At 43.9% G+C, this 17,892-nt stretch overlaps 1 protein-coding gene across 5 annotated transcripts in view; it reads left to right on the top strand.

Annotated features, from left to right (window-relative positions):
• The window catches only part of LOC137369795 (receptor-type tyrosine-protein phosphatase mu-like), a 991,520-nt gene that overhangs the window by 730,385 nt on the left and 243,243 nt on the right, over nt 1-17,892 (top strand). For all 5 annotated transcript variants that reach the window (XM_068031279.1, XM_068031278.1, XM_068031276.1 and 2 more), the window contains one exon: nt 1,166-1,301. In XM_068031279.1, the coding sequence (XP_067887380.1) occupies nt 1,166-1,301 (136 nt within the window). The remainder of the gene's footprint in view (nt 1-1,165; nt 1,302-17,892) is intronic.

The following is a 17,892-nucleotide window of genomic DNA, read 5'->3' as shown; positions in this document are numbered from 1 at the left end:
ATGGTGGTTGATGTGGGAGTGGATGTGGGAGGGAGTGGGGAGGGAAGAGAAACAGTTCCAAAATAAACTGTATGTCCCCTGCATTTTTCATTATTAACTGATTTACTGGAGAGAAAGGCTATTACAACAAATGTAATTTTGACATTCCATCACATTCTACAGTAAACAGTACAATTGGTAGTTGATCAAGAAAGCCTGCAATTGCCAAGGCACTCAGTACTCGATGCTAGTTATCTCATTCAAACAGATATTAAATGTTTCTGCCAGGACTGTGATCATTCAGTGCTTGCCCGGTTTGTGAATAAATTGCGAGAAAGTAGCAGTTTGCATACGAGATGTAGCCGCGATTTGGATTTCTAAAAGGTGGCAAGTACTGTACTGTTTTAAGCAAAACAATAGAGGGAATGCATGGCAAATGAGCTTATCTCACTTCTTCAGATACTGGAGCACCAAGTGGAAGAATTATTGCCATTTAATGGAAACTATTTCAGGGTTAAGTCCTAGCTAATCAACAGTGGATGGAGGGATTGTTTCTCTTTTGGGCAAGTGTGTTTAGGTATAGAAATGACAGTTAATATGGAGCTGTTGAAGGTTCACTGCTGTTTGTAGGTTGTTAATTTTATGATAACAAGCCTTTGCAAGGGTCAGACTGCATGATGTGTTTTTACCTTCTGGTTTACTATGGTGCTATATTTCACACAAAAAAAATATTTCCCAAAGAAAGAAGTATTATAAAAAATAGGTTTTTTTTGTTTTAAGGATCAATGGCCTTGAAATTATGTTTAAGGATCAGCATACGAACATTTAATACATTCATGTTAAATTCCCGCGTCTGCTATTTTAATGGAGATACCAGTGGGCCTGATTATAAATCTGTGTAAGTGGATGGGTTTTGAGTGAGTTAAAATCTTGTCCACTAACTCATTTAAAATTAACGCGCGTTGGTGTTTCCGTTAATGTAGCACACATTTGTTTTTTTGATATCAGCACATTAACGTGATCGCACTCTAATCTGCGTACAGTGTAATTCCAAGGCCAAGATAGTTTTTTCTGTGTCTTTGAAAGATAATGCTCAAGGGAGATTTTCTCCCCCGGTAAGAGTGGTGATAAATGTGGACTTCTTGTTTCTTTAATTTCCCTCCTGTGTGAATTCACTGCCTTTCAGGAGGTGCAACTCGCAAACCGAATGCTGAAGAGCCAGAAAAACAGACGGACCATACTGTGAAAATTGCCGGGGTTATTGCTGGAATTCTTCTATTTGTCATCATTTTCCTCGGCATTGTTTTGGTCATGAAGAAAAGGTAAGTGAGATAAGAGGAACGAAATAGTGGCGCAACCATAGCAAGTACAGTAACCCTCCCTTTGTGCAGCTTTGAGGGCAGCGGCACCGCAGGATTCATTGGTAGTATTTTCATTGACTGGGCCCATGGATTAAAAGGTAAACACATTTATTCCTCATAGAAAGGTGTGCAACCCCAAGGCCACAGGTTTTCCATCTTCACAGAAAAATGGACAAAGATCATGAAGTACAATCCCTAAAATGTTGTTAAAATTCATGGGGGTCCCATGCAATGAGGAAAGAATGTGACTTACGAGTCACTGTAACCAAGAAGGCAGATCGGTGTAAAATGATATACAAATTCTTTTTTGAAGGAAGGGTTTTGCTGTAATCTGTGAAGTTTATTATCCCTAAATAAGTTCATGGGGGGTCGTAAATATAGTCCCAGCAGAGGTCACAGGCTTTTGATAAAGTCCCCTGCAGGAGGTTGGTTAGCAAAATTAAAACACATGGAATAGGAGGTAATATACTGGCATGGATTAAGAATTAACAGGCAGAAAACAGAGAGCAGGAATAAATCGATCATTCTCGCGTTGGCAGACTGTGATTAGTGGGGTACTATAAGGATCAGTACTTGGGCCCCAGCTGTTCACAATATGTATCAATGATTTGGATGTGGGGACCAAATGTAATATTTCGAAGTTTGCAGATGACACAAAACTAGGTGGGAAAGTGTGTTGTGAGGAAGATGCAAAACGGCTTCAAGGGGATTTGGACAGACTTGGTGAGTGGGCAAGAACGTGATAGATGGAATATAATGTGGAAAAAATGTGAGGTTATCCACTTTGGTAGGAGGAACAAATGTGCAGAGTATTTCTTAAATGGTAAGAGATTAGAAAATGTAGATGTACAAAAGGACCTGGGTGTCCTTGTCCATAAGTCACTGAAAGCTAACATGTAGGTGCAGCAAGCAATTAGGAAGGCTAATGGTATGTCAGCCCTTATCACAAGAGGATTTGAGTACAGGAGGAGTGAAGTCTTGCTTCAATTGTATTGACCTTTGCTTACACCCCACCTGGAGTACTGTGTGCAATTTTGGTCCCCTTACCTTAGGAAGGATATTATGGCCATAGAGGGAGTGCAACAAAGACTTGTTCCCAGGATGGCGGGACTGTTCTATGAAGAGAGATTGGGGAAACTGGGCATGTATTCTCGAAGAATGTTTTGAAGAATGAGAGGTGATCTTATTGAAACCTACAAAATAGTTAAAGGGATAGACAGGGTAGATGCAATTAAGATGTTTCCCCTGGTTGGGGAGTCTAGAACCAGGCGACACAATTTCAAAATAAGGGGGGAGCCACTTACGACCGAGATGAGGAGAAAGTTCTTTATTCAGAGGGTTGTGAATGTTTGGAATTCTCTACTCCAGAGGGCTGTGGAGTTCAGTCATTGAGTATGTTTAAAGCAGAGATTGACAGATTTCTAAATACCAATGACATAAGGGGATATGGGAATAGTGAGGGGAAAAGGCATTGAAGTGGAAGATCAGCCATGATCGTAATGAATAGTGGAGCAGGCTCAATAGGTTGATTGGCCTACTCCTGCTTCTATGTTCCTATGTTCCTATGTCATCAGGGATTGTATGGCACTGTTCTGATGTAGGCTGACTGCAGGTGATTTATACTAGGTCAATTTAATTCAATATTTCTGTGGAGCTCCCGACAGATATTTGGTGGCATACTGGGAGCACCATATTGATCAGGAGCCCTCATATCAGTCATCCTGGTTCTTGGGCGCCTGCCACTGCATTGTGAGCGAGGTAATGTAATATAGCCTTCATAGATACACTTTTGATACGAGTTGTGATCCATACCTGGTTAAAATCACTGCATGAACTGCGATTTTACTGTCAACCATTAAAGTCTTTTGTTAGCATCATCACCGCAATGCATCTAGCGGCAATGAGGATTCACAATGCAGTGTGTAGTCTCAGTAGTAACATAATAATGTCAGCACAGACCAGTCACTGAACTAAGACATTTCCTGGTCGAGATGGTTTGGTATTAGTTAGCTGGGTATTTACCCAATTAGTTCTCACAAAAGATAAAATCGAAATCATTTTTTCATGGACAAGAATTCACAAAGGATTTTGGATGTTATTCTAACTGGGAGTGGTGGCATTCTGCACACATTATCATAGTAGTGCAGCTCGGCTAAAACTGGACTCAATTAACAGGTCTGCGTTTCATAGGAAATGTCTACGAGGTTGTACATGTAATCGTAACAATCCTAGAAATACCTAGCATATGAATTGAGATGCATGGGGAAGATGTGTGACGTAAATGTTTTATGAATGGTGGTGCCTGATTGTGTCCTGGACACATTCAGATATTGGAGTGCTTCTTCAGAAAAATCCATTCATAGCTCCAGGCAGGTTTCGTGTGATTGTGAAATTAACAAGGCTTTTCAATGCAGTCTGTGAAATATATCACAGATGGTTTCCATATGTGTTTCAAAGATAACACAACAGACATCACAGAACAGACACTGCTTCTGAGTGCCTTACCCTCAAGGCACCCACCATCCAGTCAAGTCCCAGTGTATACATTGCTCTCTTTCAACGATTTAATGTATCATTTTCAATCCTTCATAGTTTGCAGATTAAACCTAAGTGGCGAGCTGTAAAGACAATCATAAAGGGGATCCAGATAGTTTGAGTTATTATATAGAGCTGTGCATGTTATCAAGTATTGTAGAGCCCCCAGCTCCACTCTGAGGTAAAACTCAGCCTGTTTGCTGAAGCAACCTAGAAAGTGACATGTATGTACGTGTCCTCAGCATTGATTCTGACTTGTCATATATGACAAAGAAAGATTGATCAAAGGGAAACTTTTAAAAGGGTTTGTAAATATTTTAAACCCCTTGGACCAGGTTCTTGTTGCCAGGATGGAATACAATTACAATTGAGAAACCTGAGCCTAAGGCCTCAAGTTGCAAGACACTACCAAGGTTGAAGAGAATAGTGAACAAAAGATGAGCAAAGTCAAGTTGTAGTGATTGGATGTCAGAAGCCTGCAGTTTGAGGCCTTGTGAATTTGCAGCTGAGTTTTACTCAGGCTATTTCAGGCTTGAGAGATGGTGCAGGAGGGAGGGGTTCAGATTTTTGGGACATTGGGACCGGTTCTGGGGGAGGTGGGACTATTACAAATTGGACGGTCTACACCTGGGCCGGACTGGAACCAATGTCCTTGGGGGTGCTTTTGCTAACGCTGTTGGGGAGGGTTTAAACTAATGTGGCAGGGGGATGGGAACCAAATGAGGAGGTCAGTGGACAGTAAGGAGGTAGTAACTAAAGCCTGTAAGGAACTAGATAATGAAGTCAGCGTGACCAAGGGGAAGAGTTGGCAGGGAGCAGATGATGAACGCAAAGGGACTGGTGGTCTGAGGTGCATTTGTTTTAATGCAAGAAGTGTAGTAGGTAAGGCAGATGAACTTAGGGCTTGGATTAGTACCTGGGAGTATGATGTTACTGAGACTTGGTTGAGGGAAGGGCACGATTGGCAACTAAATATCCCAGGATATCGATGCTTCAGGCGGGATAGAGAGGGAGGTAAAAGGGGTGGAGGAGTTGCATTACTGGTCAAAGAGGATATCACAGCTGTGCTGAAGGAGGGCACTATGGAGGACTCGAGCAGTGAGGCAATGTGGGCAGAACTCAGAAATAGGAAGGGTGCGGTAACAATGTTGGGGCTGTGCTACAGGCCTCCCAACAGCGAGCGTGAGATAGAGGTACAAATATGTAAACAGATTATGGAAAGATGTAGGAGCAACAGGGTGGTGGTGATAGGAGATTTTAATTTTCCCAACATTGACTGGGATTCACTTAGTGTTAGAGGTCTAGATGGAGCAGAATTTGTAAGGAGCATCCAGGAGGGTTTTCTAGAGTAGTATGTAAATCATCCAACTCGGGAAGGGGCCATACTGGACCTGGTGTTGGGGAATGAGCCCGGCCAGGTGGCTGAAGTTTCAGTAGGGGACTACTTTGGGAATAGTGATCACAATTCCGTAAGTTTTAGAATACTCATGGACAAAGACGAGAGTGGTCCTAAAGGAAGAGTGCTAAATTGGGGGAAGGCCAACTATACCAAAATTCGGCAGGAGCTGGGGAATGTAGATTGGGAGCAGCTGTTTGAAGATAAATCCACATTTGATATGCGGGAGGCTTTTAAAGAGAGGTTGATTAGCGTGCAGGAGAGACATGTTCCTGTGAAAATGAGGGATAGAAATGGCAAGATTAGGGAACCATGGATGACAGGTGAAATTGTGAAACTAGCTAAGAGGAAAAAGGAAGCATACATAAGGTCTAGGCAGCTGAAGAAAGACGAAGTTTTGGAAGAATATCGGGAATGTAGGACCAATCTGAAACGAGGAATTAAGAGGGCTAAAATAGGTCATGAAATATCTTTAGCAAACAGGGTTAAGGAAAATCCCAAAGCCTTTTATTCATTTATAAGGAGCAAGAGGGTAACTAGAGAAAGGATTGGCCCACTCAAGGACAAAGGAGGAAAATTATGCATGGAGTCAGAGAAAATAGGTGAGATTCTAAACGAGTGCTTTGCATCGGTATTCACCGAGGAGAGGGACATGACGGATGTTGAGGTTAGGGACAGATGTTTGATTACCCTAGGTCAAGTCGGCATAAGGAGGGAGGAAGTGTTGGGTATTCTAAAAGGCATTAAGGTGGACAAGTCCCCAGGTCCGGATGGGATCTATCCCAGGTTACTGAGGGAAGCGAGAGAGGAAATAGCTGGGGCCTTAACAGATATCTTTGCAGCATCCTTAAACACAGGTGAGGTCCCGGAGGACTGGAGAATTGTTAATGTTGTCCCCTTGTTTAAGAAGGATAGTAGTGATAATCCAGGTAATTATAGACTGGTGAACCTGACGTCAGTGGTAGGGAAGCTGCTGGAGAAGATACTGAGGGATAGGATCTATTCCCATTTGGAAGAAAATGGGCTTATCAGTGATAGGCAACATGGTTTTGTGCAGGGAAGGTCATGTCTTACCAACTTAATAGAATTCTTTGAGGAAGTGACAAAGTTGATTGATGAGGGAAGGGCTGTAGATGTCATATACATGGACTTCAGTAAGGCGTTTGATAAGGTTCCCCATGGCAGGTTGATGGAGAAAGTGAAGTCGCATGGGGTCCAGGGTGTACTAGCTAGATGGATAAAGAACTGGCTGGGCAACAGGAGACAGAGAGTAGCAGTGGAAGGGAGTCTCAAAATGGAGACGTGTGACCAGTGGTGTTCCACAGGGATCCGTGCTGGGACCACTGTTGTTTGTGATGTACATAAATGATTTGGAGGAAAGTATAGGTGGTCTGATTAGCAAGTTTGCAGACGACACTAAGATTGGTGGAGTAGAAGATAGTGAAGGTGACTGTCAGAGAATACAGCAGAATATAGATAGATTGGAGAGTTGGGCAGAGAAATGGCAGATGGAGTTCAATCAGGGCAAATGCGAGGTGATGCATTTGGAAGATCCAATTCAAGAGTGAACTATGCAATAAATGGAAAAGTCCTGGGGAAAATTAATGTGCAGAGAGATTTGGGTGTTCAGGTCCATTGTTCCCTGAAGGTGGCAACACAGGTCAATAGAGTGGTCAAGAAGGCATACGGCATGCTTTCCTTCATCGGACGGGGTATTGAGTACAAGGGTTGGCAGGTCATGTTACAGTTGTATAAGACTTTGGTTCGGCCACATTTGGAATACTGCGTGCAGTTCTGGTCGCCACATTACCAAAAGGATGTAGATGCTTTGGAGAGGGTGCAGAGGAGGTTCACCAGGATGTTGCCTGGTATGGAGGGCGTTAGCTATGAAGAGAGGTTGAGTAGATTAGGATTATTTTCATTGGAAAGACGGAGGTTGAGGGGGGACCTGATTGAGGTGTACAAAATCATGAGAGGTATGGACAGGGTGGATGGCAAGAAGCTTTTTCCCAGAGTGGGGGATTCAATTACTAGGGGTCACGAGTTCAAAGTGAAAGGGGAAAAGTTTAGGGGGGATATGCGCGGAAAGTTCTTTACGCAGAGGGTGGTGGGTGCCTGGAACGCGTTGCCAGCGGAGGTGGTAGAAGCGGGCACGATAGCGTCTTTTAAGATGTATCTAGACAGATACATGAATGGGCAGGAAGCAAAGAGATACAGACCCTTAGAAAATAGGCGACAGGTTTAGATAGAGAATCTGGATCGGCGTAGGCTTGGAGGGCCGAAGGGCCTGTTCCTGTGCTGTAATTTTCTTTGTTCTTTGTTCTTTGTTTAATTGCCACAGGATTCCCTTTCACAAGATGTACAGTTTTCTTAAAGAGAACAGGGCAGGCAGCGTGAGAGTTACTTTGCTGAAATACAGCGTACTATTTTCAGACACATAGCAGATGAGATCTGAACGTTTCGCCACTAAGTACTACTAAACCATCCAGCCAAAACATATTTCCTTGTTATTTTAAGTGGCAGGGCATAAATGGTCCAGGATTTTTTATTTTTTAGGCAGGAATATCAGATGAAAGCCTCTTCCTCTAATAAAATGCTTCTCCCAAGATCCCAGAAACCTTTTGAACCTTCATGTGTTCCATACACCAAGTCTGGACTGAGCTAATTTACATATGTCTAAGTGAAGTTCAGAAGTCCAAACAACCCACACGAAAATTTATAGGGGCAATTAAAAAATTGTATTTTGTAAAAAAGACATTGACATGGAGGGAGAAAAGATACTTTGACTGTCAGTCAAGAATCATCCAATCATATGATGAAGACTGTTTGCTTTCCAATTGGTTTGGGAAAACATGAGGATGGACATGCTGGGTGACCAATGGCAGGAGTGTGGGGTGGGGCAGTTGAGGGCAAGTGGTCATGTAATGATACCTCCAGGAATATGGCCAACCAGAGTTGGCCCTCACTATGGACAGCTTAGACTGAGATTTATGAGAGGGGCAGCTGCTTCGAAGTTCAACTCACACAGGTGGAAGTGAGGAGTTCCTGACATGGAAGGTTCTGGAGATTTTGAATACAAATTTCTATAGCTGGGAAACACTTTCTAGAGCATTTTCTATGTATTGCCATTCTCCATACAGCCAGCTGGACTTGCTTCTGACAGGGTGGCAGATTTTCAGCCACCTCTACCTGTAGTGAGGACCAGGTCTGGCCTTCCAAATGGGAATCCCCTTGTCTGCTATTATCATGGAGAAGCCAAGGATGGAATGAAGGAGAGTCAGGCAGCAATTGAGGAGGATGCACCCCACTAGATATTAACCCCACCTCCCTCATATAGCCAGCACAGATCATATGAAGACTTTTCTGAGGAGTTGTGCATAAGAAGATAGCACTTCACTGAAGGGGCACTAAGTCAACTCTGAAACCTACTGCATGGTGTTCTACAGCCAAGCGCATCTTCCCCACTGCTCTCTCAGTAGATATAAACATAGAAACATAGAAAATAGGAGCAGGAGTAGGCCATTCGGCCCTTCGAGCCTGCACACCATTCAATACGATCATGGCTGATCATCCAAACTCAGTACCCTGTTCTTGCTTTCTCCCCATATCCCTTGATTCCTTTAGCCCTAAGAACTATATCTAACTCTTTCTTGAATATATTTAATGATTTGGCCTCAGCTGCTTTCTGTGGTAGAGAATTCCACAGGTGCACCACTCTCAGGGAAGAAATCCCTCCTCATCTCAGTCTTAAATGGCTTACCCCTTATCCTTAGATTGTGACCCCTGGTCCTGGACTCCCCCGCCATCGGAAACATCCATCCTGCATCTAGTCTGTCCAGTCCTGTTAGAATTTTGTAGGTTTCTATGAGATCTCCTCTCATTCTTCTAAACTCCAGTGAATACAAGCCTAATCGACTCAATCTCTCTTCCTACGTCAGTCCTGCCATCCCAGGAATCACTCTGGTGAACCTTCGCTGCACTTATGGGGAGGTGGTGGCATAGTGGTATTGTCACTGGACTAGTAACCCAGAGACCCAGGGTATTGCTCTGGGAACATGGGTTCAAATCCCGCCACAGCAGAAGGTGGAATTTGAATTCAATTAATAAATCTGGAATTAAAAAGCTAGTTAATGATGGCCATGAAACCATTGTCGATTGTTGTAAAAACCCATCTGGTTCACTAATGTCCTTTAGGGAAGGAAATCTGCTGTCCTTACCTGGTCTGGCCTACATGTGACTCCAGACCCACGGCAATGTGGTTGACTTTTACATGCCCTCTGACATGGCCTAGCAAGCCACTCAGTTAGGGCAATTAGGGATGGGCAATAAATGCTGGCTTAGCCAGCGACGCCCACATCCCATGAATGAATTTAAAAAAAACTCCCTCCATAGCGAGAACACCCTTCCTCAGATAAAGAGACCAAAACTGAACACAATACTCCAGATGTGGTCTCACCAAGGCCCTGTATAATTGTAGCAAGACATCCTTGTTCCTGTACTCGAATCCTCTTGCTATGAAGGCCAACATACCATTTGCTTTCTTAACTGCCTGCTGCAGCTGCATGCTTACTTTCAGCGACTGGTGCACAAGGACACCCAGGTCTCGCTGCACATCCCCCTTTCCCACTCTATCGCCGTTCAGATAATAATCTGCCTTTCTGTTTTTGCCACCAAAGTGAATAACCTCACATTTATCCACATTATACTGCATCTGCCATGTATTTGCCCACTCACTCAATCTGTCCAAATCACACTGGAGCTTCTCTGCATCCTCCTCACAGCTCACAGTCCCACCCAGCTTTGTGTCCTCTGCAAATTTGGATATATTACATTTAATTCCCTGATCTATATCATTCATATATATTGTGAATGGCTGGGATCCTAGCACTGATCCCTGAGGTACCCCACTAGTCACTGCCTGCCACTCGGAAAAAGACCCATTTATTCCTACTCTTTGTTTCCTGTCTGCCAATCAATTCTCTATCCATGTAAGTACCTTACCCCAATCCCATGTGCTTTAATTTTGCCCACTAATCTCTTATGTGGGACCTTATCGAAAGCCTTCTGAAAGTCCAAATATACCACATCCACTGGTTCTCCCTTATCTATTCTACGAGTTACATCCTCAAAAAATTCCAGTAGATTTGTCAAGCATGATTTGTTGACTTTGTCCGATCATGTCATTGTTTTCCAAGTGCTCTGCTATTACATCTTTAATAATGGGCTCTAGCATTTTCCCCACTACTGATGTCAGGATAACTGGTCTATAATTCCCTATTTTCTCTCTGCCTCCTTTTTTAAATAATGGGGTTGCATTAGCTACCCTCCAATCCATTGGAACTGTCCCAGAGTCTATAAAATTTTGAAAAATGACCAGCAATGCATCTACTATTTCAAGGGCCACTTCCTTAAGTACTCTGGGATGTAGATTATCAGGCCCTGGGGATTTATCGGCCTTCAATCCCATCAATTTCCCTAACACCATTTCCCTACTATTACGGATTTCATACTGTTCCTCCTTCTCACTCGACCTATGTTCCCCAACATTTCTGGGAGGTAATTTGTGTCCTCCTTTGTGAAGACAGAACCAAAGTATATATTTAATTGGTCTGCCATTTCTTTGTTCCCCATTATAAATTCCCCCATTTATGACTGTAAGGGACCCACATTTGTTTTCACTAATCTTTTTCTCTTCACATATCTATAGAAGCTTTTACAGTCAGTTTTTATGTTCTCTGCAAGCTTACTGTCATATTCTATTTTCCCCTTCTTAATCAATCCCTTTGTCCTCCTTTGCTGAATTCCAAACTGCTCCCAATCCTCAGGTTTGCTGCTTGTTCTGGCCATTTTATATTTCTTCTCCTTGGATCTAATACTATCCCTGATTTCTTTTGTCAGCCACGGTTGAGCTATCCTTCCTGATTTATTTTTGCACCAGACAGGAATGAACAACTGTTGTAATTCATCCATGCGCTCTTTAAAGACTAGCCATTGCCTATCCACTGTCAACCCTTTAAGTAACATTCCGCAATCTATCATAGCCAACTCACGCCTCATACCTTCATAGTTTTCTTCATTTAGATTCAGGACCCTAGTCTCAGAATCAACTCTCTCACTCTCCATCTTAATGAAGAATTCTATCCTGTTATGGTCGCTCTTCCCCAAGGGGCCCCACACAAAAAGATTGTTAACTAATCCTTTCTTATTACACAATACCAGTCTAGGAAGGCCTGTTCTCTAGTTGGTTCCTCAACATATTGGTCCAAAAAACCATCACGTACACACTCCAAAAATTCCTCCTCTATAGTATTATTGCTAATTTGGTTCGCCCAATCTATATGTAGATTAAATTCACCCATAATTACAGTTGCACCCTTATTGCATGCATCTCTAATTTCTTGTTTAATGCTATCCTCTACATTACCACTGCTATATACAAAATTACTGACTCAGCCATGGACATGGGGCAATTAAGCTGTGTATAAAGTCTATAGCCAATCTAATTTCATTAAAACACAGTCCAATTGAAGACACATTTCTCCCTATAAATAAAGTCGCTCAGCATTCCAACATCAATGGAGAGCAGCACAACTGCATGAGCTAGCTAGCAAGCAAAATAATATGTAATGCCAATACAAATTACTTTTGTTGACAGAATAGAACTAGCTGCACCATGTCACAGGGTGGTAGATAGACCTTATCGGATGACCTCTGTGGATTCATACATTGTCAGGAGCGCAAATTCATCCAGTAAGTCAAGATACTGTAGTGACTCTGATGCGGCTCATTATAGGTGATATCCGTAATATAAGTCAGACAACATTACAGGCATACGTTTGTCAGGTCACTTCCCTTGACAGGAGAGCTGTCAAATTCCTCCATTTGGGCATCAGAGTGGGACAGCAGCAAAATAGGCCCATCCAGCATCATGGGTTTGCTGGCTTTCAAGCAACCTGATTTACAAGTTCCCACAGATCAGTACCTCAACTACCTCAATAGGATGGGCTTCTGCTGTCTCAAATACAGATTGTGTGTCACACCATACATTACATGTCAACAGCCAATAAACTGAAAGTTGTCATGATGCCTTCAACCTTTTAAATTCAGCCCTTTTAAGACCCGTTGGCCAAATCTACTCCCTGTCTACATGGCTTATAATCCTAGTTAGCGTCGCTCAATCAGCGGCAGAAGAGTACTATAAAAGGTGCATGCATCTACAAGAATGGCAATCAAGAGGACCATCAGGATGTAAGAGGTTTTAAAGCAAGGTGGGGTGGATGGCGGGGGGAGGTTGGATGGGTTGGGTGGGTTGGGGTTGGAATGCCACATCTGGTAGCCTGCCTCTGGCAGGAATTGTGTGTCAAAATCTCCTGTAAGAAAATGAAGAGAAGGCTAGAGTGTGTACCAAGTGACATTGGAAAGCTGAAGTTAAGAGATGTCAACGTGTTGAATCTGTTAAGGGGTTTTAAGGTTGTGTTTGTAAGTAATCACCATTAGAAGAGCTGAGTAGTGGAAACCTGGAGCTCGCCCCAAAGAGCTGTGGACGCTGGTTCAAGTGACATTTTAGAGAAGATAGATTTTTGTTAGGTAAACATATCGCGGAATATGGATCAAATGTAGGCAGGTTGAGTTGAGGTACAGATCAGCTGTGATTTGAATGAATGGCAGAACAAGCTTGAGATGCTGAATGGCCTATTTCCATGTTCTAATGGATAGCTCCAGTGCAAAATTCTGAGTTAGAGATCCACCCCCACAGTGTCGAGTGGATAATCCATCTCGGCCTCCTCCTGAGGTCCCCAGCATCACAGCTGCCAATCTTCAGCCAATCGATTCACTCCACGTGGAATCAAAAAACGGCTGAAGGCACTGGATACTGCAAAGGCTATGGGCCCTGACAACATTCTGGCAATAGTACTGAAGACATGTGCTCTAGAACTAACTGCACCCCTAGCCAAGCTGTTTCAGTACAGCTACAACACTGGCATCTACCCGGCAATGTGGAAAATTGTCCAGGTATGTCCTGTGCACAAAAAGGTGGCCAAATCCAACCCAGCCAATTACTGCCCTATTGGTGTACTCCTGATCTTCAGCAAAATGAAGGAAGAGGTCATCGACAGTGTTACCAAGTGGCACTTGCTCAGCAATAACCTGCTCACTGATGCTCAGTTTGGGTTCTGCCAGGGCCACTCAGCTCCTGACCTCATTACAGCCTTGGTCCAGGCAAGGACAAAAAAGCTGAACTCCAGAGGTGAGGTGAGAGTGACTTTCATTTCATTTGACTGAGTATGACATCAACGAGCCCTAGCAAAACTGATGTCAATGGGAATCAGGGGGAAAACTCTCCGCTGGTTGGAGTCATACCTAGCGCAAAGGAAGATGGTTGTGGTTGTTGGAGATCAATCATCTGAGCTCATCAGGACATCACTGCAGGAGTTCCTCAGGGCTGTGTCTGAGGCTCGACCATTTTCAACTGCTTCATCAATGACCTTCCTTCAATCATAAGGTCAGAAGTGGGAATGTTCGCTTATTATTGAACAATGTTTAGCACCATTTGCGACTCCTCAGATACTGAAGCAGTCCATGTAGAAATGCAGCAAGACCTGGACAACATCCAGGTTGGGCTGATAAGTGGCAAGCAACATTTGTGCCGCACAAGTGCCAGGCAATGACCATCTCAAACAAGAGAAAATCTAACCATATCCCCTTGACATTCAATGGCATTACAATCATTGAATCCCCCACTATCAACATCCTGGGGGTTACCATTGACCAGAAACTGAACTGGACCAGCCACATTAATACCGTGGCTACAAGAGCAGATCAGAGACTAGGAATCCTGCAGTGAGTAACTCACCTCCTTTCTCAGGAGTGTGATGGAAAATTCTCCACTTGCCTGGATGGATGCAGCTCCAACAACACTCATGAAGCTCAACACCATCCCGGACAAAGTAGCCCACTTGATTGGCACCCCATCTACAAGCTTCAACATTCATCACTGACGCACAGTGGCAGCAGTGTGTACCATCTACAGGATGCAACTCACCAATGCTCCTTCAACACCACCTTCCAAACCCACGACCTCTACCACCTAGAAAAAGAAGGGCAGCAGATGCATGGGAATACCACCATCTGGAAATTCCCCTCCAAGCCACAAACCATCCTGACTTGGAATTATATCGCCGTTCCTTCACCGTCACTGGGTCAAAATCCTGGACCTCCCTTCCTAACAGCACTGTAGGTATACCTACCACACGTGGACTGCAGTGGTTCAAAACGACAGCTCACCACCACCTTCTCAAGGGCAATTGGGGATGGGCAATAAATGCTGGCCTAGCCAGCGACGCCTACATCCCCTGAAAGAATAAAAAAAACTAGTGTGCATTATGAAGGGTTAGTAATGCATGTAACTTTAAGAGCCCCAAGAGTATGCTGGCACCCAGAATAAAGAGGAAAAATAAGAGTGTCCAGTCTGTTGCCTTGCTTGTTCTGATGAGGTTGTTGTGCTTCTTTTGGCATTAAAGGTGCCTGCGTCATCTATCTTCAGGTGCTATGTGTGATATTCATAGCTGGCATTCATACTTGGGAGTCTGTGGCTCCTGGCTGTCATTTCCTCCAGGACGACTTAGTGGGTACAGTCCTGTGTCCTTTGCCACTTGGTATCACACCCTGGTGTCTTGTCTGGCTGTTTGGTGCAGATGACCTTGCAATTGCATAATTCTTAAAATATTCAATTAAAATTGATGAGACGAGCAGTGAATTTATGAGAGTCAAGTGAGTGAGACAGACTTTTTTTTACATTGTTGTCTGGTGCTAAAGTGTGCAGGCAAATTGTCTTTTTAATGGCTACACTCCAGGTTCCATTCCTAATTACACTGGTCCTACATTGGATTCACACCAATGTTCATGCAAATAATAAATAAATATAACTTTGGAAGCCCTTACTTATCTAGCTCACTAGCAGACAGAAATCTTTATTTCATTAGCATAACAATGGTGAAGCTCACTGTGTGGAAATTTGTGGCCGCTACCTTTATTATCTGCATGTATGAATGTTGTGTTGCGATGATATGAATTAGGGAGTCACTGGAGTGCAAATATTGGCCATCATGAAGTTGCACTTGTGTGTGAACTCAGTCAATCTCCCTGTGAACACCCCTCGCCCACCCCCCCCCCCCCCCCCCACCAACTTCCCCAACACACAATCAGAGATTTTCAATTTTTCTTTTATGGATAATAAATTAAAAAACAAAAGACAGTGAAGCAGAACATAGAGTCATAGAGTTATACAGCACAGAAACTGGCCCTTCAGCCCATCGTGTCTGTGCCAGCCATACAGCACCCAACTATTTTAATCCCATATTCCTGCACTTGGCCCATAGCCCTGTCTGCTATGGCGTTTTAAGTGGTCATCTAAATACTTCTTAAATGTTGTGAAGGTTCCTGCCTCCACCACCTCTTCAGGCAGTGTGTTCCAGATTCCAACCACCCTGTGGGTGAAAAAATGTTTCCTCAAATCTCCCCTAATCCTCCTGCCCCTTACCCTAAATCTGTGCCCCCTGGTTCTTGACCCCTCAGCTAAGGGAAAATGCTTCCTCCTATCTAACCTATCAATGCCCCTCATAATCTTGTAAATCTCAATCATGTCCCCCCTCAGCCTTCTCTGCTCCAAGGAAAACAACCCTAGCCTTTTCAGTCTCTCTTCATAGCTGAAATGCTCCAGCCCAGGCAACATCCTGGTGAATCACCTTTGCACTGTACACAGTACTCCAGCTGTGGCCTAACTAGCATTTTAAATAGCTCCACCATAACCTCCCTGCTCTTATATTCTATGCCTCGGCTAATAAAGGGAAGTATCCCATATGCCTTCCTAACCACCTTATCTACCTGTGCTGTGGCCTTCAGTGATCTATGGGCAAGTACACCAAGGTCCCTCTGACCTTCTGTACTTCCTAGGGTCCAACCATCCATTGTGTATTCCCTTGCCTTGTTAGTCCTCCCAAAATGCATCACCTCACACTTTTCAGGATTAAATTCCATTTGCCACTGCTCTGCCCATCTTACCAGCCCATCTATATCTCGCTGTAATCTAAGGATTTCCTTCTCGCTATTTACAACACCAACAATTTTCATGTCATCTGCGAACTTACTGATCATACCTCCTATATTCACGTCTAAATCATTAATGTACACTACAAACAGCAAAGATCCCAGCACCGATCCCTGTGGTGCACCACAGCCCTCGACCATTGTGTGTGCGTGCGTGTGTGTGTGTTATTTGAAGTTCATGAGGTCATTGAATAGAAGGTATGATCTCAGTGCTGGCAATTTACTCAGGCTTGAAGAATTTTTTCACCTAATATGACACAAAAGTTCATTTCTTTAACAATAATGTTCAGTGGTATGAGTATGAAAATAAAGAAGTGAAATACCTGGGACAGAATGAGATTATTTTTCATAAAACTCTACCAAAAAAAACAAGTGCATTTTTCATGCCATAAGACACAGGATATACTGTGGTTACTATAGCAACTGTTGTAGGAACAAGAGTAGGCCATTCAGTCCCTCGAAGCATTTCTGCTATTCAGTTGGCTGATATGGTCACAACTCTATTGACCGGCCTTAGTTCCATAACCCTTACCACTGGATTTTGTTCTCCCCCAGGCGTCAGGTTCCGTGGCGGGGATGGGGTGGGGGTGGGGGGCACGAGGCCCAAAGAAGGCCTCCGGATGAGGCCCACCACGGACCTCAGTGCCAGGAGGGCCCAACATGATCCTCCGGCAGCAGCAAGGCTTCGTGACGGCCCCCCCCACTTGCCGCTAGGCAACAGGACAACAATTTAAATATTCAACTGAATAAAATTAATACATTTGAATAGACTTGTGATCTTGAGGGCCCGCCGCAGCCTTTGGCGTGGTGGCCGGCACTCCCACGTCTTCAGATCCCTGTGCAGGGAAACGAGGCAGAACACTGGTGGGGAGGTGGGAGGAGGTAAGTTTATTAGTGCGGGGGAATGGAGGGGAACGGGGTCAAATATATGTAATGGGTGTGGGGGATGGTGGAAAGAGTTGAACCTTAAACTGTGTGCAGTTTGGGGGTGGGGAGGGGAGGTCAGATGTAAAAGGTAAGTGTTTTGTTTGGCAGGGAAAGGTCAAATAGTTATTGTAATTGTTATTGGGCAGGTGGGAAAGTGGCGTTGGAAATTTATTTATTTAATTTTGGGGCTATCACTTTAAAAGTTTAAATTGGGCAGCGGGGCTGGCTACCCTTTAAAGAAGGCACCAGCGCCTGCGCATAGGCAGCTGATGCCATTGCCGGGGACGGACAGCCCACCCCTCCACGAGATTGGGGGGTGGGCCGCAACTGGCTATTTAAATGAGCCGCCATGCTTAAGATCATGGCGACTCATTGGCATGCGGCCCACACAGGCGGGCTGCAATATTTTGACCTCGCCGTCGATCCCAGCCCTTGATATCCTTGCCTAATAAAAATGTACCTATCTCAGTTTTTAAATTTTCATTTGACCCGGCCTCAACAACTTTTTGAGAGTTCCAGATTTCCACTACCCTTTTGTGTGAAGTGTTTCCTAGCATCACTCCTGATGCCATTTTCCCCACATTTCCA

Source organism: Heterodontus francisci, chromosome 5 (assembly GCF_036365525.1).
Source record: "Heterodontus francisci isolate sHetFra1 chromosome 5, sHetFra1.hap1, whole genome shotgun sequence".
Classification (NCBI taxonomy): domain Eukaryota; kingdom Metazoa; phylum Chordata; class Chondrichthyes; order Heterodontiformes; family Heterodontidae; genus Heterodontus; species Heterodontus francisci.
The sequence above is the reverse complement of the archived record's forward strand: the minus strand, read 5'-3'. Positions and strand labels throughout refer to the sequence as shown.